This window comes from Heptranchias perlo, chromosome 17, assembly GCF_035084215.1.
Source record: "Heptranchias perlo isolate sHepPer1 chromosome 17, sHepPer1.hap1, whole genome shotgun sequence".
Lineage (NCBI taxonomy): Eukaryota > Metazoa > Chordata > Chondrichthyes > Hexanchiformes > Hexanchidae > Heptranchias > Heptranchias perlo.
In genome coordinates, this window is record NC_090341.1 from 13,974,412 (window position 1) to 14,002,387 (window position 27,976).

A 27,976-nucleotide genomic window follows, 5' to 3' on the forward strand; every position below is an offset into this window, starting at 1 on the left:
AACTGATAGGGTAGATAGAGAGAAACTATTTCTGCTGGTTGCGGAGTCTAGGATTAGGGGATATAGCCTAAAAATTAGAGCCAGGATTTTCAGGAGTGAAGTTAGGAAACACTTCTACATGCAAAGGGGAAAGAAGTTTGGAACTCTCTCCCACAAAAAGCAGTTGTTGCTAGCTCAATTGTTAATTTTAAATCTGAGATTGATAGATTTTTGTTAACCAAAAGTATTGAGAGATATGGGGGCTACAGTGGGTATATGGAGTTAGGTCAAAGATCAGGCTCAAGGGGCTATATGGCCTACTCCTGTTCCTACATTCCTAAAAGAACTGCTCATTTAGCCCCCTTCCCCCTCATCATTTCCTGAGAGTAGGCAGATGGCCTGTTTCAAAGTGAAATGACCATCTGTAATTGAGCGCTAAGACACATGGAAGTATCTAACCACCACCCAGAGCCTTCTTGAATGGCTCAGCCAAGATTAAAATGCACCATATAGGGACTACCATATTCTGTGGCACAACATGCTGGTGCACCACTAGCAAGTATATTTGTTAACTACTATTAGATCTGACTAATTACAAAAGTCAACAAACTGCACAGGTGAAGTGTTTGGAATGCAACATTAAAATGAACTTCAACTTGAGACAGGTTTTCCTTTTCATAAAAACAGCATTTCAACATGTTAATTCACATTAATTGAAGAAAATGAATAGCCACAAATATCTCTCCTCCTTTGAGCAGATTGAAACTGCATGGTCAGATACAAGAACTTGGGATTTGAGATGCAAGTGCAATCTTAAGATGTGAGTAAAATGTGTGAACATTTTGCTTCTTTATGAAGAAAGCATCCATCAAAGCTGTACAGCGTGGCTCTTCTTCAGTAGCAACAAAGAATGCTCTTAACATTGTGCCTGAGTACAGTACTCATAGGGACAGATCCCGACGATGTATAACATAGGAAACTGGAAACCAGTCAGCTACTTGTGGCACAGAGGATCTGCTGCATGAACAAAGCCACTGATACGAGCAGTAAAGAATTTTAACACTTAGCAATAGAAGACAGTATAAACAATTCCATTTATGCTGAAATGTTGTGGATATAATGTTGCAGGTTTCAGTTCATAAGGACTTGAGAAACCCTAGCAAATACAAATATGGAAGGAGAAAGAAAAGCACATAACACAAAGCACACACAGTTGTAGGGGTTATAAATAATTCTTCATATAAACTAAACATGGATTTTCTTCCTTTTAGCAAACACTAGAATGCTCCAAGTCAACTTGAGTCAACACACCATTTCGATATCTGCAGAAAAATGTTTCACACAAATCAATAAGGAAGAACATAAAAGAATACAGAAAAAGGTAGGGAAATGGGATAAATTAGGTAGCTTCAGTTGAAGACCTAGCACTGCAAGTATGATGGGCTGAATGGGCTCCTTTTGTGCTTTAAAATTCTACAATTCTATGAATAAGACAACAAACCAGCAAGCACAAAACAGAGGTCACTTTTGTGAGCTAGTTCACCTTAACAGTGGGCACATGGAACAGAATTGACTTCATTCCTCAAGCAGCACTGGAGATATTCAGCAAGAACAAAACTACAGAGTGGAGAGCTTCTGAGGTTGCAAAAGAAAAACAACTGTATTGATATCAATCATATACTGTTTTGCATTAGAATATGTATCCGATCCAGCCATAGTCCCAGCTGGCACCTTCCATTCCTCCGACTCTGGATTGCTGCTTGTCCCTCACAAATCAAACATTGTGGAGGCCAATCTTTCAGCATTAAATCCTTGCCATCTGGAACTCTCTTCCAAAACCATTTTGCCTTGCTTCCTTTCTCCCTGCTTCAAATACCTCCTAGAAACCCCTCTCTTCAATTGTACCTGCAATCTCCTCCATTAAACTTCTTTATGTCCTGCATGTCGTCCACCTTTCCTCTGTCACCAACTCCAAGATGTTCTTCTATTCAATGCTATTTAAATACAAGTTACTGTTGTTTTGTACAATCCATGTGTGCCGATTATAATTTCCCCCAAGAAGTACAGTTTACACTGTTAAAGAAAAACTTCCAACACATTCCTAAGCAGTTAAAAGCAACAATGCCTAGTTGGATATCACTCCTAAACATCTGTTCTAAAATAATCACCACCAGAAATGCTGTAGAAGAGCCTTGAACCCAGACCACAAAATATAAAATTCTGCCTGAAGCAGTGAAGAAAATGCACATCAAAATCTGTCAATCACTTCAGTGACAGGGAACAAAGCCTGTTGGACATTTGGGGGTTAAATTCTTCCAAATCACACTGCTACTCTCAATTATTCAGACCACGACAGCAGAAGCAAAATTCATTATTATATGTTTCTGTGGGTACCTTCATTTTCTGGTCCCTTGCAGCTTCTCTAAGCTGTGGATCGAGCTCGAACAATACTGGAGACCTCTCCACCTTTCTGAATCTGAATCACGCAGAGCAGTACTGAGAAGTTTTCATTTAAAGTCTAGAAATAAAAAGTTTGCAGCAAATCTGCAAAAATGGATCCACAATGGAGGAAACTACAAGTAATGCTCACTCCTATAACAAGCAGTCTTAAGTGATGGCCAGGCAGCTCTCCTGGCTGTTTGGGAGGCAGATGTTCTTTCATATGCGTGCAACCTGTTTTTAAAAAATGTTCTTTTATACCAACTAAAACTTGTCTGCACAATCAGACAGGGGTGTATGTATAGCATAGCTTCTGGTGAAATAGGACTTGTAAACTTACTGCGTACGGCAGACCTCTGTACCCGTGATGTTGTGCGCTCCCATAGTTGTGATTTGAGTAGCTGTTCTTCTCAGCAACTGCAGGGCTAGCTTCCACCGACTCTGGGCTAAAACAACAAAACCAAGAGTCAAAAAATCATTTGTTTGCAATTTTCCTGATGTAGCTTTGAAGTTCCATTTGCATTTATTCCTTTAGATATCAAATGGAGCTTTCACTTCTCCCTTCGCCGTGCTGCCTTAGTTCAGCATATCATTCCTTCTCTCCCCTCCCCTTGCTTCTAACCAAGGAAACGCAGTAGCAAGTAGCAGCTGTAAAGTGAGTCCAATATATAAAAGTGAGAGTCTTGGCTCAGTATTAGCACTGAGTCAAAAGGTCATAGATTTGAGCACATAATCTAGTCTGACACCTCAGTGCAGTAGTGGGGGAGTACTGCACTGTCAGAGATGCCATCTTTCAGGTGAAACGTTAAGAGGACAAATGGCACTTTAGGTGGATGTAAAAAAAAACCATGGCACTATTCAATGAAAAGCAGGGGCGTTTTCCTGGTGTCCTGGCCAATATTTATCATTCAACCAACACCACAAAAAAATTATCTGGTCATTTATCTCATTGCTGTTTTGGGAACTTTCTGTGTGCAAATTGGCTGCCATAGTTTCCCTACATTTTAATAAGCGACTGCACTTCAAAGTACTTTAATAGCTATAATGTGCTTTGGGACATCCTGAGGTCATGAAGGGAACTATTTAAATGCATATATATTGACTGGACAAGGACAGTCAATTATTATAAGTTGGACATTGGAATTCAATACTTCCCTCTCCTGTCTACTGCAGACCGTAGGACAGGAACATGAATGCCACTCCACAATGCCTTATACTGAGAAAGATCTATTCTATATCTGACCACCAGAGGTCACCAACAACAAAATAAAATGTACATTTTTCTCCCTGATCACAATGTCCTGATTCAATGAACCTTTTCATCTGCTTTTAATTCTCACTCACCCCACAACTCAGGTCATAGAAAACAGTAACATTGTGAAAACTGCTGCTTCTGAAGGTTAAATGTGCTACCCATTAGCAAATGTCACTAAAAGCAAACTAATCTGTGCAGAAAACAAACCTCTTTCCTTCCCCCATCCACATCAAAATATAAATCCAGAGTAGAGCACAAACTCTGCAGACCAGAGTTACATGCACTAGTTGCATCAAAGTAGAATTTGATAGTTTAAATTTGTTAAATGCAGGTGCACACAAACTGAGCAAGAGGCTAGTATTTTTAAGTGTTGGACATATGTGGAAACAATTCACTTCATTTAAACATCTCCAAACCAAAACACTGAGAATACCACAGAGGTAAAATTTATGTTTGCCTGATAGAGTCACTTTCTCCCCTCTCCCCAGTAAGATCACACCCCACTTTACCCAAGTCCAAGGAGCTTAGGCAAAGTATGGCAAAACACAACGCTCAGTAATCTCCCTCCTTCTGCTGAGTGCATGCAGGGGTAGTAGTGGAGTTTAACAAGCTTAAACCATGCAGTGTATCAACAGAGCTTCCCAGTGTTTATCCATCTCGGACCACCCTATCCATTAGGACAAAGGCTTCCAGGATTATCTGAAGCTATGCTTTAAGTAGGAAAAATCCCAGCTGACAATGACAGATCTTACCCTTCAGGTCCCAATAATGAGCCATTAAATTTGTGAATATATTGGCATCATCCTCCTGACTATTTCGCATCTACATGCTGCCCCACCCCGGCGACATCACCCGAAAACACATCAGATTAAGAACATAGGAAATTGGACTTTCTAAACTCGAGAGTGTAGGCCCATTCTACTCAATGCAAGATTCTACATGTACGCTGACGACATCCAGCTCGACCTCACCACCACCTCTCTCGATCCATCCACTGCATCTGATTTGTCATGCTGCTTGCCCGACATCCAGTATTGGATGAGCAGAAATTTTCTCCAATTAAATATTGGGAAGACTGAAGCTATTGTCCTCAGCCCCCACAAACTCCGTTCCCTAGCCACCGACTCCATCCCCCTCCCAGGTCACTGTCTGATACTGAACCAGACTGTTCGGAACCTAGGCGTCCTATTTGACCCTGAGCTGAGTTTCCGACCCAAATGTCCTCTCCACCTCTGTAATATCGCCAGTCTCTGGCTTTGCCTCAGCCCACCCACTGCTGAAACCCTCATCCATGCTTTTGTTACCTCCAGACTCCACTATTCCTATCTCCTGGCAGGCCTCACCTCTTCCACCCTCTAAACTTGAGCTCATCCAAAACTCTACTACTCATATCCTGATTCACACCAAGTCCCATTCACCCATCACCCCAGTGCTCGCTGACCTACACTGGCTCCCGGTCCAGCAATGCCGTGATTATAAAATTCTCTCCCTATCTCCAACCTCCTCCATCCCTACAACCCTCTTAGACCTCTGCATTCCTCCAGTTCTGGCCTCTTGTGCATCCCCTATTTCCTTTGCCCCTCCATTGGTGGCTGTGCCTTCAGCTGTCTAGGCCCTAAGCTCTGGAATTCCCTCCCTAAACCTGTTCGCATCTTTACCTCTCTCGCCTCCTTTCAGACACTACTTCAAAATCTACCTCTTTGGTCACCTGTCCTAATATCTCCTTATGTGGCACGGTGCCACATTTTGTCTGATTACACTCCTGTGAAGCTCCTTGGGATCTTTGAATACATTAAAGGTGCCATATAAATGCAAGTTGTTGTTGACTATAACATGAACTAACACCATACCATGTTGACTGGTGGGACCACCAGTTGGATGTGTGGAATTTCAGCAGCACTGTTTGGTAAGCACTGGAATAATGAGTGTGTGTTTTTGTATGCTGCCTCCCTGCAACTTCTGTATCAAGACTCAAAGTTTCCACATTATCTATATGGCAGATGTCTGTCTTGAGCAAGGTGGAAGGATCTATGGAAAACTTTGACACGTGGAGCATGAAGATGGCTGGTACATTCCAAGTTCAATGCTGCGCACTAGGCTAATCGAGGTTTTCATGAGGGACTTTGGCAAAGAGACATGCCTCCTGTGAAGCTGACCCCTACGTGACATAGGCTGAACCCCCTCTCTCTCCTTTCATGCAAACTATTTCCCCGTATGTCTGTGATTGCCTACATGCCAAGTTCCCAATCTCAGATGAGGCATTTCAAAATAGGGAAGAAAGTGTTAAATATTTTTACTGTTTAAAAAGTCACTGTCTCCCAGCCACCAACTCAACAATGACCAAGACAAACCTTAGGTCTTGCCACAACTATCTTAAACCCCAGGTATTTATCCTCTTGGTTATCTGAAGAGCTGATCATCCCTTTCACCCAGAGCTGTATGGGTGAAGGACCAAAATTAGGCATAGTATTTTTTTTTAAAAACAGGTTTAAAATAACCAGAAAAATGTCAGGAAAATCTATTTCCCAACAATTTATGTATTCAAATTAAGACCCTTCAAAGTGAAACTCCCCAGTAGTGGCCACATGAGTCTTCTGACAGGTTTTCTGTCCATTCGTGCTGCTGTCCAATCACAACACTGCGCTGCAGGTCGGTCTCGGGTCACATCCAATTAGGCTTCCAGCCAGGCCGCTTATACACATGAGTCAGCTGGTTTCTGGGTAAGTACTGGGCAGAAACACCAGATAAATCTGGAGATTAGAGTACTGGTCTTCAATTTAAGCAGGCCCTCGTTTCTGCAGGTGTCCAGGTTTGACAACAACAGTATTGAAGGTCATTTACTTGAATGACTGTTCCCCTTTATTATGAATCACCAGCAGATGGCAGCAACTAATTTGGTAGCCTGTGTCATCAGATGCACTAGAATAGGGCAGGATAGTTTGACAAGTGAAGAAATCTAATAAGTTGCGAATAAGAGTGACATGGGACTTATCAAAGTTTTATTTCACATGGAATAAACTAAGCATTTTGTTATTCCAAACTGTGTTCAAGTAAAATGATTTATTCAGTGTTTCTGCCCAGTATATACTCTCGTCCTGGAGTCAGAAGGTTGTGGGTTCAAGCCCCACTCCTGGACTTGAACGTATAATTGCAGCTAATACTCCACTGCAGTACTAAGGGAGCGCTGCACTGTCGGAGGTGTCATCTTTCGGCTGAAATGTTAAACCAAGATCCCGCCTGCCCTCTCAGGTGTAAGGAAATATGGTTTCCACACAAATGTGCGAGGAATTCAAAGAGTTAGACTTAACGGGATTATGGGTGAGTAACTACGGGAACCAGCCTTAGTGCAGAAATAGTGGTTAAAAACATACAACCATGCTATCTGAGGCAAAAACATTGAAACAAAGGATGGGCCTGTATGTCCGAACTTGTCGCTAAGCAACTACATTCCAGAACGTTGGATGGGCCCCTTGTATTGATAAGGGAACCATCTATGAGTGGCTTAAATTTGCTGCAGTGAGAAGGGGGGCTAGGGGTTAACTCAGTGTATAAGAAGCCAACCCCCATGAGACATGGTTGTAGAGAAGAAAGGAAGACAAAGTTAGAAGTTGTAGAAGAAGTTAGAAAGAAGAAAGAAGTTAAACGAACAGGACCAAAAGTTACGACCTCTACCCAGAGAACAATGGGGTAAAATGATTTCTTGTTTTCTGATAATTACTGCTCAAACACTTGCATGTATTGATCCCTGCTTTTGTTCAAATAAAAGATCTATAACCAATTGGTGTCAGGTCGAAATACATAAATCTCACACAGGTGGACGTAAAAGATCCCATGGCACTATTCGAAGAAGAGCAGAGGAGTTCCCTGTGTCCTGGATGATAATTATCCCTTAACCAATGTCACCAAAACAATTTTTAATTGGTCACTTACCTCATTGCTGTTTGTGAGACCTTGCTGTGCGCAAATTGGCTGCCGCGTTTCCATACATTACAGCAGTGACAACACTTTAAAGTAATTAGAAGCGCATTGGGATGTCCTGAGGTCGTGAAAGGTGCAACATAAATGCAGGTTCGTTCTTTCTCGAGATTACAAACAATGCATGGCTTACTTCTCCCTGTTGCACCCTTCAAGCTGCCTCTCGATCCTTACAGATTCTTTGAATGAAGAATATTTGTTAAATTCATAGGTTGGTAGCATCCCATTCCTATCACCAAGACATTGTGAAAATCTGGTTCCATGACCAAAAATCCCACAGAAAAGTAAAATTCCCAGTCAAATTCACTGACAGGAACTGTAGGGAAAGAAAGTTGCAGTATTTGATTTAGTTCTGTGCCACAGGCTGCAAGTACGATATCACCACAGACTGTTAAATGTGGCTGATTTACAGCAGTGGTCAGAAAGGAAGTAGTTCCAGTCACAAGGTTGCCAAGCCCCGTAATAGCATCTTATCTAACTGGAATTATCAAAACACTTGTTATGTAAATAGTGTAAACAGGAAGTTCTGGGTCTTATCAGGGCAATTCATATTGTAACAACATCTAGGGTGTCTGCACAATGGGTTTGCCATGAGGAAAGTATGAGTTACAGAAGCAGATCGTCACCAGTATAAATTCAACTAAACTCCAGTGTCACACTTCACCAACTACAAACTCAAATTGTTGGTTCCAGCAAATCTCTGCATAGTTCATTTAAACAAATTACAGCAAAAACTGGATTCATTTTCAGCTACACCCGATAAATTCTGCCAGGCAAATTTCAGCTCTGTATAAATAGTTATATAGCGAGCACAGTTATACATTAATCTCTCAGTTTATTGAGGATGATCGAAGTACAGATTTCTCACTCAAATTACTAAATTTATCCATTCATTGTCATTCACCATCACTCAGCAAATAGTGACACCCTTTTACTCATTTATCAAGGCTGAGGAGAGAGTATAACAACATTTTATTGGGAACTTTGAAAAATGCTTGCATGTGTCAACAGTAACCCGCTGATCTTTAAAATGTTTTGCACTTCATTTTCTGGTCCAACCTAAATTCCTTCCATAATGGCTCTCAAATGCTTTAACCAAAGGAGACTGATTGAAGCTCCTGTGCTGGTGTCTGTAGAATGGGATGTGAAGATATGCCAATGGTCTAAGTGGGACTATTCCTGTTGCACCTCATGGTAACTTGTCGCATACCCGAGACATTTCTCCCATCCACCCTCTCAGCCACAAAATGTGGGATTGAAGGAGGGGTGAAAAGAAGAGGGCTGTAATATCCACAATATCTAATAATTTACCTTTGTGATGGAAACAAGTCTTGTACAATTTCAAAAAATTCTTAGCACCTTCTGTTATGGAAATATTTGTTTTCTCAGTGGAGATAAAATTCACACCCTTGAACACCAATCATTATCCCTGTCTATTGCAGAACTAATAAGAACCAAGAGTAGAGGTCATCAGCAACCCTACGCAAAGCAAGCTCTCTGCTGCAAAAACTTGGAATATATTTTCAGGACAAATGGCATCATGAAGGAGAGGGGAGAAAATCTATACTAGTAAACTCCTCAGCTTGTAATAATACATCCAGGGAAAGGGGTAGAGGAGAACAAGTAGATCTAATACAAGTTATCGCTTGGTTGCTCTCAGCACTAGGACAGCATGAATGGATTGCTGAGTGAAAAGGATTCATTTTTCTACTATGCGGGCTCGTAAACTAGACTTTAGCTCAAATCCAAATGAACGTGGAGAAAATCTCTTGTTTCTTGCTGTTACTTGTTCTTCATGGGGGTTCTGTAGATTTTGTACTGGAAAGTAGACACATTCACAGCTCCCTCTACCAATCAGTAACTTACTAAGTACAGGCCTTTATTGGTCAATAATGATTGTTGGCCTAGTAATCAATTTTAAGATAGGATGTAATAAAGAATAGTCAGCATAGATTTCAAAAGGGCAGGTCATGCTTGACCAACCTAATTGAATTATTTGAAGTGATAGAGTGTAGACAGTAATACAGTAAATATTACATACTTGGATTTTCAAAAGGCCTTCGATAAGGTACTGTATAGTAGACTCATAACTAAGATCAAAACATGTGGAGTCAGGGGATAAGTAGCAGAAAACAGAAAGTAGGGGTTAAAGGTAGTTAATCAGAGTGGCGGAAGGTGAGAAGTGGCGTTCAACATGGATCGGTGCTGGGACCACTGTTGTTCACCATTTACATAAACGATTTGAGCTTGGGAATCGAAAGTACAATTTCAAAATTTGCGGATGACACCAAATTGGGGGGTATAGTTAATACTGATAAAGATTGCCACAAATTACAAGACATTAATAAACTTGCAGAATGGGTGTGTAAATGACAAATGAATTTCAATATAGATAAGTGTGAGGTGGTGCATTTTGGTAGGAGGAATAAGGAGGCCACATACTCCTTGGAAAATAAGAAAATAAAAGCAAACAAAGCAGAGAAGTTATGTTAAACTTGTATGGAACCTTGGTTAGATCACACTTAAGCGAGTACCGTGCACAGCTCTGGTCACCATATTACAAAAAGAATGTAGAGGCACGGGAGAAGGTGCAAAAAAGACTTACAAGGTTGATACCAGAACTGAGAAGGTATAACTATCAGGAAAGGATGAACAGGCTAGGTCTATTTTCTCTAGAAATGAGAAGGCTGAGGGTGACCTAATAGAGGTCTTCAAAATTATGAAGTGATTTGATAGGGTACATGTAGAGAAGATGTTTGTACCAGCGGGGTAATCCAAAACTAGGGGACATAAATATAAGATAGTCACTAATAAATCCAATAAGGAATTGAGGAGAAACTCCTTTACTCAGTGTGGTTAGAATGTGGAACTTGCTACCACAAGGAGTAGTTGAGGCGAATAGCATAGATGCATTTAAGGGAAAGCTAGATAAGTACATCAGGGAGAAAGGAATAGAAGGATATGCTGATAAGGTTAGATGAAGTAGGGTGGGAGGAGGCTCGTGTGGAGCATAAATGCTGGCAAAGATCAGTTGGGCCGAATGGCCTGTTGCTGTGCTGTAGACTCGATGTAACTTGACAAGTTATGGAGGGTAAATTGATAGCTGGAATTATTAGGAGATGTAGGCTACAATTATCTCCTGGAGCTTGTTTGATTGCCTTAAGGAGTCAGAGGGGAATTCCCCAGAGCTTTTCCTGAACTGATGACAGCTACTTTTTTAGCCTCATCCAAAGAATCCAAGGTTAGGGGATGGGTGAATGGTACACGTTTCACCATTGTCTGGATGGGGTAGTTTTGATTTGCCTAATGGTATTTTCTCACTCTTCTTTCACATGTTCATAATTCCCTGTGCAAGTTCCCAACTTCAACGGTGACTCATAAATGTAGGGTATGTATCCTTCCACAGAGGGAGAAGATTAAAATTATAAGTCACTCCAGGCCACTGGGGCAAACCGTTTTAGCAACCAACTCAAGAGATATGACAAAATACTGGAAGCAGCCTGCACTCCTGCTCTGCATTACTGTCCAACTGTCTCCCACAATTGTACCCCATGCTGAATACCACATTCAGTTACTGCACAACACACAACGTTAAACCATCTATTTTTTTCCATTAACAACATTCTTTCATTCTAAAACCAATTTTCTTAACTAAAAGTTTATGTTTCAGCCTGTTTCCAATATTCCAATAATTAATTCTTACATTTTCCTTATTTTCATTAACTTGCAGCAGCAGAAGACGACCATTAAAAATCTAATCCCAGGTTTCAGGCCCATCCTCTTCCAAAGCCTCCCCAATGTCACACCCAATTGCCAGCATGATGGCTGAGCCATTGCGCATGACAGCTGTATCACAGCCACAACATAGTCAAACGGAGGGCAAAGGTCAAAATCCGGGCAATTCCAGGAACGGTAATCTAAAAACGATCAGCAACTTCAAGAGTTCTGCTTTAAAGATGCGAGCACAAATGATAAGGGAAGGTTACTAGGCAGAAAATCAATACAGGCAGACTGCCCTCAGGTGTCACATTACTTGCTGAAAGATAAATATTCAAACTGAAACCTGCACTTTTACTGAAAGCTGCAGGTAACCTATGAACTAAAATGAATCCATCAGAAACTAAACATGGCCTTTTGGTTTTGAATTAAGCAGACTTGGAAACCATAAATGCCCTCATTTAGGAGAGAAAAAGTTATGATTACCAGGGAAAATATATTTTATACCAATGGGCTATGTTAGGATTACAACTGCAATTCCCCCCAAACAGTGATTTCAGGACTCAGGTAGGTAAAAGTAGAAAAGGTTGCTGGTCCCTCATGCTATGCTCATACACATTCCAACATACTGTTCCACAGTAGCACAGACTGAGGCCTGGTAACAGGCCCTCTCACCTGCCTACGGTATGATGTGTGACAAAGTAGACTGAGGAGTACTATAAAAAGGTGAAAATAATTAACAGTTCAAATAAGCATTTCAAACTTGCTTTCAGCACAGAAACATCAAAATCTGGTTATTTTATATACAATACCCCAATGTCTACTTATACAAAAGAAATTATCAGACATCACAACAAAAAACCTCTTGTAAATTGACCCTAGCAAAAATACCGCATTTCAATGGATTGCCCTTTGAAGTATAAAAAGGGATAATTGTCCACAAGAGCTCCACACCACATAAAAACAGTCAAACACAAAATTCACTGAAAAGTTTCCAGAAAGCATTTTTTGGACAATCAGCATACTCAAGACAAGAATCCAAAAACTGGCAGGTTTCAAATTCTGCTCTCCAGATGAAAGGGCACCTGATGAGATTCAGGAGCTCTGCCAAAGTTCTGCACACAAAGGCAGAGTAACAAGGCAGACCAAGCAACTCTTGACTGCCAGGCACAAACACACTCATTGACTATTAACTAACCAAGGATGTCCATTTGATACCCCAAAAACAAAACACTGAAGCCCTATTAATTATGTATGTTTATTTGATACTGACTACTGAACAATATAGCAATAAGACCTGTTTTATATATATCCCACACACATGCACTCGACACCGACTACTGAATGCTGTAATTGGACACTTTGTACCAATTTGGTCCAAGCCCCTGGTTTACAGTAAATTGATCTAAATTTAGTACTGATTCCAGTTTATAGTGACTCCCTCCAGTTGAAACAAGATCTTGGCATGGTTACTCTGCAGATAGAACACCCATTCCCTTCTTTAGAGGTCAGAGTTAGCAGCAAGATAATATATTTGAATAGGACTAATATTAATTGGGAATAAAATGACCATTGCTTCAGGTGCAGAGTGCACCATGGTGAATACAGTAGGATGTACCACACACACCAATGTTTGAGTGATGACCATGTTTATTAGATTTTATTTAGTCTGAACCTTTCATACAATGCAATGTAATCTTTTGCTATTGGTGACTATTGCTTCATCCCCACCGGTCAAACTCATTTCACATAGGACCCTTACAGCCAGGAGACTTTAATCTCATCGGTTAGGGTTATATTCAGATTCAGGCTGCATTGCTAAGAGGGCAGTATGTTGATTCCCTATGCAACTTACAACCTTTGGTTGGGGAGGGGGGAGGGGGAGGAGGGAGGGGGAGGAGGGAGGGGGAGGGGAGGAGGGAGGGGGAGGGGAGGGGAGGGGGAGGAGGGGGGAGGGGGGGGAGGGGGGAGGGGGGGGAGGGGGGAGGGATCCAAAATCCTTGTTGACATGAAAGCTAAGTGTAAAAGATGAAAGATGAGGGAAAGGTTCAGGTGAACTGATTTTTCATTGACTCTAGTACAACATCTAGTTTTGAACAATCATGTTACTTGAATATGATCAAAGCAGTCAACTAGAATGGAACATTACAATAAAAGGTTTTTATATGATCATCAACTTAACAGCAAAAAAGATGAGATAAATTTCTTAGATGTTTCTTGTTTTCTACTCTCCTCTCTGAGAATTAAGCAATACTCAGAGCAGCCTCAGCAAAAAAAGAGCCAGTTACCTTTCGTGGGGAGGGGAAGAAAACACACACCAAACGTATACATTCATCAATATAGCAGGGTGACATGCAGAGCGGCCAGAAATTAGTTTGCAGTAGAGTAAGTGATACATCCACAAGTACAGATATGAGCCTTAAACCAAAAGATCCTCATTACAACTCCAGAATTCAACTTCCAATCTACCCTTATACAGAATAAAGAGCTACATTCAATTTGGCTTTAAAGAAATCCATACTAGTAGATCTCATGTGTCATTGCTTAAGAGAAGTTCAGGGTATAGGCCAACATGTGATGCAATTGTGTGAGGAATGGAGCATGGGGAGAGGAATTATGCAATTATGCAGGGAATAGAACTAGGGAATGGAGTGGAGCACTTGGATGATGTGGGAGGTTGAGTGGGACAAAAGGCCCTGGTTGAAGGAATAGAACAGGTTGGTTTCCTGTCATCGGGGGTGGGGGGGCAAAGTCCAGCGTCAGAAGCAGGCAGAGGTGTTCCTGGAGATGAGGCCAGGAGCGAAGGCTGGTGAGAGGAGCAAGGTTCATTCTGAACAACATACTGCATGTTCACACTATTGTGTTATAGATGGCTGATCAACCGTGGTGTTGCTAACAGGTAGTCTTGCGCCTGGAACATGGTTGTGATGTTCAGCTGCTATACCTTTAAATAGGCAAATTCAGGTAAGTGCTACTTATAAACTACTGAGGTCAATCAGAAGACAGCTGTTTAAACAAATGCGGGGGGGGGGGACACGGGACAGGACACAAACTACATAAATGGAAAGAGACTTTAGTAGTAGAAAATGTTTCCCTCAGGAAGTTATTCTCTGGTACACTGTGCAACCAAGAATGGCTTCCTCGGGAGAAATTATTTCCATTACTAAAAGGCCTACCCTACAGCCTTGCATCACTTGATCATCTCAAAATGTTCACAGCATGGGGTGACTTGGTCATCGACCAAGCAAAATAAACCGTGGGAAAATGAGAGTTGAATGTAACGTGCTACTTGCAGATCTGTGGAATTTTGCACTCTGCAGTGGGCCCCCATCAGACTGTATCAGCCATCATTTATACAGAATCTTGGTTTTTACTGTAATTTTGATATATATGATACAGATATGGCAGAATAGCTATGGTGGCTAGAGAAAGCCTTTGGTCTGCATGAAAATGAATATTTCAGGTTAAAGCCCGACAGTACCTTTCTCCATGTGTAAAAAATAGTCGGGCCTTACCTAGATTACTGCTTTATAGCATACCCAGCACAACCAAAACAAAATACCGCCCCCCCCCCCCCAACCACGTATCTGTATAGTACTCACTCTGATCCAGCAGCCATATCAGAGTACGAAGTATCTGGTGTAGTAACTCCCAGTGGAATTACTATGCTCATGACGTCCAACACCAAGTTGTGTTTATCACGGGGTCCGAAGCACGGTGCCTGACCACACCGAGGCCGAGCAGCCGCAGTGTCGTGTGCAGATCATGGACATGAGGGAAACTGCAAGAGGGGGAAATGGAAAAACAAAGGAAAATCAATATGAATTAAGGGTTTTGCACAGATCAAATTCTCAGCCATGTTATTCGGGCATTGTACATGTACAGTGTACAGTGAGGTGTGCAAGTTAGCATTAGTATTTCAGAGCAAAACATTAATTCCACAGGACAGAATTACAACATCTTTTCCAAAATGCATATACAATGATATTATAAATCTACTTATTTCAGCACTCACATTTAGTATCTTCTCAGAGATACTGGTTTCTAACAGTCCATATTTTTAGGAGGCAAATGAAAATCTTGCAGCCAAATTACAAAAGACCCTCTTGAAAATCGTCACCCATCTTAAGGAGCCATATATAAATGTTAAAGCAAGGACAGTTTGTATTCTCTTTCACTGACAATACCATGGACAATGTGTGTTCTACTGTTAGCAATACACTGAGGGAAACACGATCAGAGCACACAAAACTGAGGGAGCAACACAGACAGTGGTTAAAATGGTTTGTCTATTAGTGAAAGAGGCATTAACAATGCTTATTACATCAAATTGGACTACAGTGCATGGCAGGATATGAAATGTTTTATATACAGTTTTCTGTTAATAAGAGACCCTGAACAATATGTTATATATAAGTTAGAAACAAATCAAATGGTTGTGGCAAGTTCCTACAGTATTAGGGATGCAACTCTCAATTGATCGAGTTGAAGTGGAATATTTCTAAGAGGCAGCTTGATGAAAGCTTAGCAAATGAATAATGCAGCACAATTTTCCTAAGTTTATCTATATGCTATTTAAATGGTCAAACACGGTACGTACTAATGTATTAAAGCTGTTTCCACAGAGTAGAGCAGCATTTTAAAACCAGGAATATTTGGCTATTGAATGGTTCTGCTTCATTAGTTGTACTAGAAGGCATTTGAGGCAATTGTAATGACCAAATACAGTCTGAGCAAACCAGCTTAAGGAACATGAAGTTCTCCAATTTCTCTGCTGAACACAAGTTTACGCGTATGTACAAATGATTCAATTTACAGGTTCACGATGAAAATGGTAATTCAATTTTGCATCATATTTTTTCCTCATTTAAATTAAGAAACTCAACAACTCTAACCGACATTCCACCCAGAAAGAACGTGCAAGTCCTTGCCATCTTGACATCCAATTATTTCTGAAAAGATTTCAATCTTTTTGCTTCCATGACTCTATCTGGGAGTCATTTCATGTGTTGATCATTCTTTGTGGGAAGCAGTTCTTGATATCAATACGGAATTTGCCTTTTACCAGTTTGAACCTGTGTCTCCCTGTCCAACACTCACAATTTAGTATCAAGCAATTTTCCACATTTGCCTTTTCTATACTATATACTACCTTGTATATTTTGTATAAGGTCACCCCTCAGTCCCCTGTTTTCAAGGCTAAAAGGCCTAGGTTTTTCCCATCTTTCCTCATACCTCAGTTCTGTAACATTAGGGATCAGTCTCATGTCTCTTCTCTAAAATGCCTTTTCAGCTTGAATGTCTGTCTCCCTGTGACCAGAACTCAATGCAATATCCAAAGCATGGTCTTATCAGAGTACTTTACAGTTTGAACATAATTTCCTCTGACTTGTACTCATGTTTTGACTAGTTCAGCACTCCATTTTGCTTTTTGATTGTTGCTCTGCAGTGATTGGACATGTTGAGTATCAAGTCCACTAAGACCCAATAGATGTCTTTCAACTTCATTCTCAGCTATTTCAACATGACTCATGGACTACACCTGCCTGTTTGGATCAATGTAAAATATCCCATGGTACTATTTAAAGAAAATCAGGAAGTTCTCCTAGTGTCCTGGCCAACACTTTTTCCTCAACCAACGCCATCAAAAAAGTTAAATCAACTGGTTATTCATCTATTTGTGGGAGCTTGCCATAAGCAAATTAGCTGCCACATCACTTCAACAGTAAATAATTAGATGAGATGTCCTGAAGATGTGATAAGGTTCCATATAAATGCAAATTATTTATTTTCCCTTTTTTCTCTCTATGTGTTGGTCTTTACACTCGTATTAAAATTCCCCCACTGTTTCACCCATCTACATATTTTGTCCAAAACATTTTGTAGTTCCTCAAAATCAAATGCTTCCCTAATTTGGTATCATTTAAAAAATTGTCCAATTTGCATTGAGTTTCTGAATCCAAGTCACTAATGTAAATTACAAACAGTGATCAACAGTCAGTACAGAAATGATTCTTCAATTTATTCAGATCATACAGCAGATCACAACAACTTGCATTTATATAGCGCCTTTACCATAGTAAAACGTCCCAAAGCGCTTCACAGGAGCGTAATTAGACAAAAAATTGACACCAAGCCAAAGAAGGAGACATTAGGTCAGGTGACCAAAAGCTTGGTCAAAGAGGTAGGTTTAAGAAGCAACAAAGGAGGAGAGGTTTAGGGAGGGAATTCCAGAGCTTAGGTCCTAGACAGCTGAAGGCACGGCCGCCAATGGTGGGGCAAAGGAAGAACGGGGATGTGCAAAAGGCCAGAATTGGAGGAATGTAGAGTTTTCGGAGGGTTATGGGACTGGAGGAGGTTACAAAGATAGGGCAGGGTGAGGTCATGGAAGGATTTAAACACGAGGATGAGAATTTTAAAATCGAGGTGTTCGGGGACTGGGAGCTGGTGAACGGGACTTGGTGCGAGTTAGGATATGGGCAGCACAGTTTTGGACTAGCTCAAGTTTATGAAGGGTAGAAAATTGGTGGCTGGTCAGGAGAGCATTGGATAGTCGAGTCTACAGGTAACAAAAGCATGGATGAGGGTTTCAGCTGCAGATGGACTGAGACAGGGATGGAGACGGGTGATATTAGAGGTCTTAGTGATGGAGAGGATATGGGGTCGGAAGCTCAGCTCAGGTTCAAATAGGACGCTGGGGTAGCAAACAGCCTGGTGTAGCCGAGACAGTGGCCAGGTAGGGGGGATGGAATCGGTGGCTAAGGAATGGAGTTTATGGCAGGGCCGAAGACAATGACTTCGGTCTTCCCAATGTTTAACTGGAGGAAATTTCTGCTCATCCAGGACTGGATGTCGGACAAGTAGCCTGACAACACAGAGGTAGTGGTGGGGTCGAGAGGGGTGGTGGTTAGGTAGAGCAGCAAGTTGTCAGCGTACATGTAGAACCTGGTGTGCTTTTGGATGATATGGTCGAGGGGCAGCATGTAGATGAGAAATAGGAGGGAGCCATGGATAGATCCTTGGAAGGACTCCAGAGGTAACAGTGCGGGAGCAGGAAGAGGCTATTGCAGGACCAGTAACAGTGGTGTAGTCATGCAGACTTTAGTCTTTTACTAGCTAAGCAATGGGAAAAAAAAATAAAGAATTTGCATTTACATAGAGTCTCTCATGTCCCCTAAACATCTCAAAGCGCTTCAAAACCAGTAAGTAGCCACTGCTGTTTTTTGGGGAAATTACACTGGCTGGAAAACATAATTGAAAGGAGTTAGTGTTTATTAAGCATATTAGCAGATAACTATGAAAAATAGGTCCACTATCTTTGAGGCTGGAACTTGGAGACAGTTTGTAAATACGATGAGACATGGGGAGTAACTTGACATAAGATGAGATGTTACACATTTCTGCCACTAGAGGAAGCTGGAACATCATCAGCTACTGATGGTTAAAAATATAGTACTGCAATATCCAACAGATATTTGTAAAATGCTCTTAAGGGTTTAGTGGCAAGATCCTGGACCAATATGCTACAAAAAATTTGGGGACTCAAGTTTGTGACTTTGACTTCCCACAGGTTCTCAATCTTGCAGTCAGCTAATCAGAAAATAATAACTGAAGTGTGAGGTATTGTGAGGTGGGGAAAGGAGACTCCACCTTAGATGCTCTCACACACCTTCTAGCAATTGGTTACAAAGCTGTACTGATAGTTTCCTGCAATCCCCCTCTGTTGGAGAATGAGGATGTCAAGATTTTGAATTCCTATAAATTTGGAGGGACAGCAGGGTTAAACAAGACCAGGGAAATAACCACTCCCAAATTACATGAAGCACCATTTTTAGCTCATAAACACACTCTAAATATTTAAAGAATTAATTTAGTTTGAACAAACCACTGCCATATTAAATGGCAAAGCCTACATAAAATTGCAGCATTTAACCATCTGCAGAGTAAGAAATAATTTATAAAACACACAAAAGCAAGCCAAAATGCAAGAGAATGAGCTCAACAGTTTGCATAATGCCTATAAAGTGATTGGCAAAGGAACCAAAGACAATGTGCCGAAAAATTTTTTACCCAGTGAGTACTTATGATCTGTAATGCGCTGCCTGAAAGGGTGGTGGAAGCAGATTCAATCGTGGCTTTCAAAAAGGAATTAGATAAATACTTGAAGGGAAAAAATTTGCAGAGCTACGGGGAAAGAGCGGGGGAATGGGACTAACTGGATTGCTCTTACAAAGAACTGGCACAGACTCGGTGGGCCAAATGGCCTCCTTCTGTGCTGTAACCATTCTATGATAACTAACTTCCACGCTGGAGCCACTCTTTGGTCTTAGCCAGATCTACCATTTTGCCTCCGTTAAACAGCAGCTTAGCCTCCAGCTTCTACTCATATACCCCATTCACCCACCGCATCCTGACTGCATTTATATGGTGACACGCTGTTAGGAACCAACACAACCAACTCACCAGCACATCTGTCACTGTATCTGTCCTGGGGGAGGATGGAGACCAGCGAAACCAGCCTAGTTGAGAGAGGACATTAGCCTAATCACTTGCAAATAGCAAAGTAAACAAAATAAATGTATCCTCTTTAGAAGGATATGGGTGGAATTCAATCAAAATAATGTACAGTTTTTACCAACTGCACTTGAAAATGGCACTACCCTCATATCATATGTGCTTCTATAAAAGGTTTTATTTAATCAAAAAAAATTAAGCAACTAATCAAAAAGATTTTTGTTCCTTCATTTCATACAGAAAGATTTTGTTTCAGATCAGGAGCACCACAAACTCCGGCACTTTTTAATCAATAGGAAGTGAAATCTGCCAGGCTGATGTGGGCAGAGAAACCAAAATAGCAGCTGTTTCATTTATTTTACAGTGCAAGCTGTCGCATTTGTCACATCTGGAGGAGCTCTATTTTCCATCTCTCTTCTGGCCTATAAATCAGTGAGCAGACTGATCAGACTTCCCACCTACGTGGATGCACAGGCGCATTCATTATCCAGTTTCTGCTCAATTACCCAGAAAATTTAATTATCCACAGCTTCTCTTCCACAAATAAGTCAAGAAAAATGAGTATTCACTTTGCTATTTGATGTTGGGATCCAAACAGCTCACTGGTTATAACACCAGGCTCGAGACAGAAACAGCAAACGGAACAGGGGAAGCAACCGATCCTAGTGATCTATTTGTGAGAAATCCCGCAGTAATGTAGGAAAACACTGATTGTGGCAGAGAAATCTTTACGGCTCTCAAACACGTTTTCAGCACCAGCTCCGAACTGCAGTCTTAACTTTTATTTTAAAATGATTTAGATACGTTTTTTTTCATCTGTCTCACAGCAAATTGGGGTGATACCCCTCCAAGTTTCAAATGGAAACTAACAAAGCCTGATCCATAAGACACCACTTAACGGAGTGGGTTTAAAAATAACATTTACAAACATATAAATATATTCTATTTTTTAATAATTCAAGACAGTACATCTGATCAAATAGGAGTGGGACAAATTGGATAGCTCTTTCAAAGAGCAGGCACAGGCACAATTGGCCGAAGAGCCTCCTTCTGTGCTGTATGATTCCAGATCAATAGTATCCTTACCAACAAAAAAAACAGCTAAAGGTTCCAACTAAAACTGGCAATGTACTCTGTACTCAATATATGCCTGGTCAAAAAAGTAAAAGCCCATGGGATTCAAGGGAAAGTGGCTAGTTGGATCCAAAATTGGCTCAGTGGCAGAAAGCAAAGGGTAATGGTTGACAAGTGTTTTTGTGACTGGAAGGCTGTTTCCAGTGGGGTCCCGCAAGGCTCAGTACTTGCTTTTTGTGGTATATATTAATGATTTGGACTTGAATGTGGGGGGGCTTGATCAAGATGTTTGCAGATAATACAAAAATTGGCCACGTGGTTGACAGTAGAGGAGGAAAGCTATAGACTGCAGGAAGATATCAACAGACTGATCAGGTGGGCAGAAAAGTGGCAAATGGAATTCAATCCAGAGAAGTGTGAGGTAATGCATGTGGGGAGGGCAAACAAGGCAAGGGAATACACAATAAATGGGAGGATACTGAGAGGTGTAGAGGAACAAAGGGACCTTGGAATGCATGACCACAGATCCGTGAAGGTAGCAGGACAGGTAGATAAGGTGGTTAAAAAGGCGTACGGGATACTTTCCTTTATTAGCCGAGGCACAGAATATAAGAGCAGGGAGGTTATGCTAGAACTGTATAAAACATTGGTTAGGCCATAGCTTGAGTACTGCGTGCAGTTCTGGTCACTACATTTCAGGAAAGATGTGATTGCACTGGAGAGGGTACAGAGGAGATTTACGAGGATGTTGCCAGGGCTGGAGAATTTTAGCTATGAGAAAAGATTGGATAGGCTGAGGTTGTTTTCTTTGGAACAAAGGAGGCTATGGGGAGATTTAATTGAGGTATATAAAATTATGATGGGACTAGATAGAGTGGAGAGGGAGGATCTATTTCTCTTAGCAGAAGAGTCAGTGACCAGGGGACACAGATTTAAAGTAATTGGTAGAAGGATTAGAGGGGAGCTGAGGAGAATTTTTTTCACCCAGGTGGTGGTGGGGGTCTGGGATTCACTGCCTGAAAGGGTGGTAGAGGCAGAAACCCTAAACTCATTTAAAAAGTACTTGGATGAGCACTTGAAGTGCCGTAACCTATAGGGCTACAGACCAAGTGCTGGAAAGTGGGATTAAGCTGGATAGCTCTTTTTTGGCCGGAACAGACACGATGAGCCGAATCGCAGCCTCCTGTGCCGTAACTTTCCATGATTCTATATGCTTTCATCTTTCCAGGTTTGGTGATGCATTAAGCATTGCCATATAGCAGAACACAGGTTCACATCCATAATTCCCTAAACAGCCATTTCTCAATGTCAGGGAGGCTATACAAGTGAACCAACCCGCATTACTCTCACACACTGCATAGTGGCTGGTGATAGAGCAACATTGGTGGGTCAGCACCTTCTCAGTCAGGAAATTAATATCCAATTCTTTGCTTCTTGCTTTCTAAAAAAAAATACAAATGGACACCTACAACCAGCAGAGAAAGACTAGAGAGAAATATTTTTACAATCTCACCACTTTGAAAAGAGCACTACCATGGTGACACCTTTTCGATCCTAGGCAATCCTAATAAGGGCAACTGAAATCACTGAAAAACTTGTTATTACCTGCTTCATTAAAACCATTCACAGAAAGCTAGTGTGTCAGGCATATTTTAACATAACTCAAGAGATTATCAATTGGCCAGAACGCTACAAAGGCTCTTTTAAGATTCAAGTGCATGAACTGCCATTTTGTGAACAAATACAGCCAATGCCTAAGGCCACAGCCCACATCAACAACAACTTACGTTAGAAGGTAGAGGACTTGATATCCTGACTTCAGTGCATTGCAACTGCAAAACTGGAATCAAACATGGGCAAGGATTCGACAAGCATCTAGTTAAACCTTCTCCTCATTCCTACCATCACTCAATCCCGAAATAAATTTTTCTTCAGCTGATAAGGTTAGCAAGGATGGGGCTGGCTGGTGCTGAATCACGTGATGGAATGACAAATTGGTAGCCTTCTCGAGCACCACAGACTATACACCCACAGTCAAACCTTAAAACCAGCACCTTCTGTACCCACCACAAAATGTAGCTCTAGAATGCACCGTGTAGAAGACAATTGGGATCACTCCAAAGTTTAGTGGGTAAATGCACTTGGTAGTCATGCATATCAGGAAGATCCCAATTTCAATCCCTGGTCTGTGTTCAGCAAGCTGATGGCAGCAGAGGCAAAAGAGTTTGTTTCAGTGTCTTTGGGTTACAGAAAAAGCTACTGAAGACCAAAGCATTTTCTACTGGGGAAAAACTATTATTTTGGAGAAAAGGATGACCTGCTCCTTACAGCTCCTGTTCAAAAGATGCTGAACAGTTTGTAGAATGAGCAGTCAAGGAAGGAGGTGGAAGAAAGAGGAAAAATCTTTCACTTATATAGCAATAGTTGGATGAAATGAGTTACAATGTGAGACACCAAAAGCTATGTGCTTCCCCACAGAAGGGGAATGAAAAAAATCAGAGGGAGTCCTTTGAGCTGTTAAGTGCAAAGGGATTGACAGGGTAGATGCTGAGAGGCTGTTTTCCCTGACTGGAGTGTCTAGAACTAGGGGGCATAGTCTCAGGATAAGGGGTCAGCATTTAGGACTGAGATGAGGAGAAATTTCTTCACTCAGACAGTGATGAATCTTTGGAATTCTCCACCCCAGAGGGATGTGAATGCACAGTCATTAAATGTATTCAAGGCTGAGATTGATAGATTTTTGGACTCTAAGGCAATCAAGGGATATAAGGATCAGGCAGGAAAGTAGAGTTGAGGTTGAAGATCAGCCATGATCTGATTGAATGGCGGAGCAGGCTCGAGGGGCCGTATGGCCTCCTCCAGCTCCTATTTCTTATGTTCTCGTGTGACAGGAAGAAAATTGCGACCATCAGTTCCTACACATATCGATCTAAATTTTTAAGTACTTACTCCATTTTGCTTAAGACCTGCAAATATAATGTTGAATAAATTTAATGCAACAGGCGAACAGAAAACTGACATTTATTAAAGTCACAAGAGAACCAATGTAACAGCATTCTGATATATCAAACAAAATAATCAGTATTGAGAATCAGGTGGCAAAACACGATACAGGGTGAGAAACCATAACAGGAAACATTACCAGGTGGGGCACTACTGAACTGATGCACTGAACAGTTTATCAAAGACTGTCGGAAATCCAGCAAGAGTAAACAGGCTTCCAGAAAATGCCTCACTATCATTACTTCAACTATGGAAGTGATTGATAATATGAAAGCAGAGTGAGTAGACAGAGAAATCTCCATGGGCTCGTCCAAACTGTGAAAGAAAGAGGACCTAGAAGTATTGATCCAGCTTGTTCAAATTCTGAAACCTGTATTATAAACCTGTAAATTGTATCACGTACTATTTTCCCACCACTTTAAGAATTTTCTGAATACGTGCACACACATCTAAACCCTCTCATATGCACACACTGAACGAGCACTAGTTTATGGTGAGGCCGATCTCCATGGCTCCCACTCACACAGCCTCTTTTTAATCTCAAGTCTAATCTACAAGCCTTATGCTCATCACGTACTATTGTGACAATACAACAGCTGCTGCTCCTGGTCCGGCTGCTACTACAGTACTTTACACATTGATTTTAAAAACCACAAACCTTGACAATCAATATCAAAATGTTGCTCTGCATCACATATGTAGGAGTGAAGTTTTCAAGTCAATTCCTTACTTAATACCCAGAATTTGGAATTGTTGCAAGCATAATGATATAGACAAAATAGGCACAGCTCAACAGTGTGGTCTTTTCAGACCCACTATTACAGGCAGTGAGTGACACACAGGCAAAAGGAGCAGCTTAGCAGAGAGTTCTTTCAGGCCTCACTGCCACAGACAGCAATACAGATAAATAGACAGTAAAAACTTAGTACAATTTCCTTTCAGATACACTTTAAAAGGACTGTGGCATGGACAATGGTGATAGCGGAGCAATGTCAGGATGTTAAAACAGAATGGCGACAGCTGGGAAAAACATCTAGATGTTTAATGGATGAATTGGAAGAAGAAACAGTGCCCATTATGTAAAGAATTGAGCAACATTTGGAATGAAAGTGTAACAGAGTACAGACTGAAATGAACCGAGGCAAAGAATGGCACTCTCCAAGCGACAATCTTTCAAAATTTGACACAAAAACACATACAATGGTAATGAAAATATTTCTCAAAATCCTCTGGGAACTCCACTATCCTTACAGTCACCAAACGTTAAACTGAATTTTGATCACAATAATCATAAAAACTTGGGATACAGCTCATTAACCCTCTGATCCTCCAGCAGAACAGGACCACACTGTTCATTTTCTTCTCTCCTCGCGCCCATACCACCACACCACATAACAATTTACAGTAATTGCTTTGTCAAATAAACAGTTATATACCATCCTTAATGAGTGGCTATTGACAGGTAATTACCAAAGATCGGAGGGCTATTTTTAGCTGGGACAATGCTCAAAAGAAGTTACTATCAAACTTTACTTGCCCAATATGGTTACCAAGATAGCCGTACAAATAGCTTTATCCTATGTCTGTGGTCATAAAGTGAGGTTTAGAGTAAAGCTCATTCCAAATGGAAACATCTACTGTGTGTGAAAGCTCCACCAGTAGAGTTAAAATCTGGTCTTCAGACTGCATGTGAAATCGTTATGTATAATATCTCAAGTGTTACCAGCAGCCTTTGCTTCTTTAAGGTAGCCCCTTTGCAACTATGACAGTGCTTTAAACCTCACTGCTTTCAGCTCAAAAGTAATCGATCCCAGAAGCCCTTTTTTAGAAACCAGCAAAGAAATCCCCAGCAGGTTATTTGGTAAATGCAGGATATAACTGGACCATGCAACTTGAACGTCTCAAGTTCAATTGCCAGTCTGCGCCGAGTTAGGCGATTTCATTGAGAGCTGCATTAAGGAAGCTACAATTGACATCAGCACCGTAGGCTATGGAGGGGAGTATCAGCCAGGATTTGTGCTCCTGATCACAATCCAGTGACTCCTGTTGGAAAATACACATGTACATGGAGATAAAGCAGTGACAGGATCATACTCAGCTGTTATGCCCCTACAACTAAATAGCCTACCAACAATCACCATCTAGACTTACACATAAAAATGGCCAATTGACATGGTATCAAAACAGTGACTGGCATCCAAAAAATCATAATTCAGCAAAGTCAGCAGCTTCAGGACAGGAAAGGAAAAAATAGAAAGAGTTCTAGTTCCAAGCCCAATCTTAAAAATGTCACAAACAAGAGCAGTTTTTCTGCAGTCCTTTTTACCCTGTTAAACAATACCATAAGGTATTTTTGTGATATTAGGAAGTGCATGAATAACATCATTTATTTAGCGCCTTTAATATAGAAAATATCCCAAGCACTTTGCAAAGATCAAGGAAAGGGACGCTGGGCTGTGGGGTGAGAGATTCGGAAGGGAGACTAAAAGCTTGTTCGAAGAACCATTTTGAGAAGGTTTTTCAAGGTGGGCAAAGTAGGCAGAGAGGCTTGGGGAGGGAGTTCCAAAGAGTCAAGGAGGCCAAAAGTTTTGCTACTAGTGATGGGATGAGGGGATGGGAGGGAATGCACAAAATGTCAGAGTTGGAAGACCGCAGCATGGGAGGAACATATGGCTGGGGGAGGATGGAAGATAGAACAGGACAAGACCACAGATGGATCTGAAGATCAGGATTTTGAATTTGATGTGTTGGGAGACAGGGAGCCATGTGCAAACAGGACTTGTGTAGAACAGGATACAGTTGACTGAGTTTTGAACAAACTGGAGATACAGAGAGGGTGGAACGCGAGAGGCCAGAAAAGAGGACTTTGGAGAAATTGAGTCTAGAGGTGATCAAAGCATGGGTAAGGGTTTCGGTGGCACGGAGGGCTGAGGTAGTGGAAGTGTCAGGCAATGTTGGAGGTGCTGAATAGGATAAAGGGTTTGAAGCTCACCAATGAGTCGAACAGTTTCACAGAGTCTGGTTCATATTGAGCGAATGGCCGGGGAGCAGGACAGAATCAAGCATTTGAGTCAGGAAAACCTATGTGCTGTGATACATGATTACGGGTTGATTTACCTTTTGCTTGTTTATGTTAACTATTCAAGTATTTTTAGACTGTTGCGTACAGCATTTTCTGTTGATATTTGATTTTGTGTTGCAAATTTCCTCTAAAAAGTATTGAGTTCTGAATACTCTATATCCAAATTCCAAGGACTCTATCAATGTTACATTGCTTTTTTACCCCTGCTGATAATGTTCTTGTACATCAAGAAAGAATAAGCATGTTAGCCCCTTAATCCTGACAATGACACCTTGCAAAAGGGTAAATTTTCTCTTTAGAAAACTAGCTCCACCGCTGCCAGCTCTAACAAGTAAAAGCAGAGAATATCCTGGGGACCAAGTTCAGTTCCCATCAAATCAATGAGACTTAATATTTTTTATAAAAATTGAAGCGACCATGCAGCCCAAAATGTTCTTTGAAAATACTAAAATGGAGCATGCTTTTTATTCTTTGTCTATATAGCTAACAAATCATATATTTTACAATGGCTCAATAAAATATTGTCATTAACCTTAAAAAAACATTGGATCTCTGGAGCAAACCCCCACAACGTTACTGCAACGCTCTGGCGCAGGAGCAGTTATTTCTTCGCTGAGGTAAACAAAATGACTAGGGCAACATTTTAAATGATGAAGAATTAATCAAAAATTTGACCCAAAAAAGGGGAAAAAAGAATTGCTGTATGGTGTCAATAAGATGCAGCAGTTAGGAGAATTTGTGCAGCAATTTAACACAAGGACCTGTGTTTTTCTATAGACGTGACAAACGATTTCAAGATAAGCTATGCTATTCCAGACACTTACATTTCTTCACAAACTCAGTGGAAAGCTCTCAAGATCATCCACCTCTGCCAGCAAAAACAATGATGTGGAGATGCCGGTGATGGACTGGGGTTGACAATTGTAAACAATTTTACA

At 41.1% G+C, this 27,976-nt stretch overlaps 1 protein-coding gene across 1 annotated transcript in view; it reads right to left on the reverse strand.

The window, feature by feature from the left end:
• The window catches only part of setd5 (SET domain containing 5), a 93,032-nt gene that overhangs the window by 33,795 nt on the left and 31,261 nt on the right, over nt 1-27,976 (reverse strand). The window contains exons 2-3 of the mRNA XM_067999064.1: nt 14,968-15,146; nt 2,759-2,864 (exon numbers count right to left, since the gene is read on the reverse strand). Of these exons, the coding sequence (XP_067855165.1) occupies nt 2,759-2,864; nt 14,968-15,038 (177 nt within the window). The 5' untranslated portion in view covers nt 15,039-15,146. The remainder of the gene's footprint in view (nt 1-2,758; nt 2,865-14,967; nt 15,147-27,976) is intronic.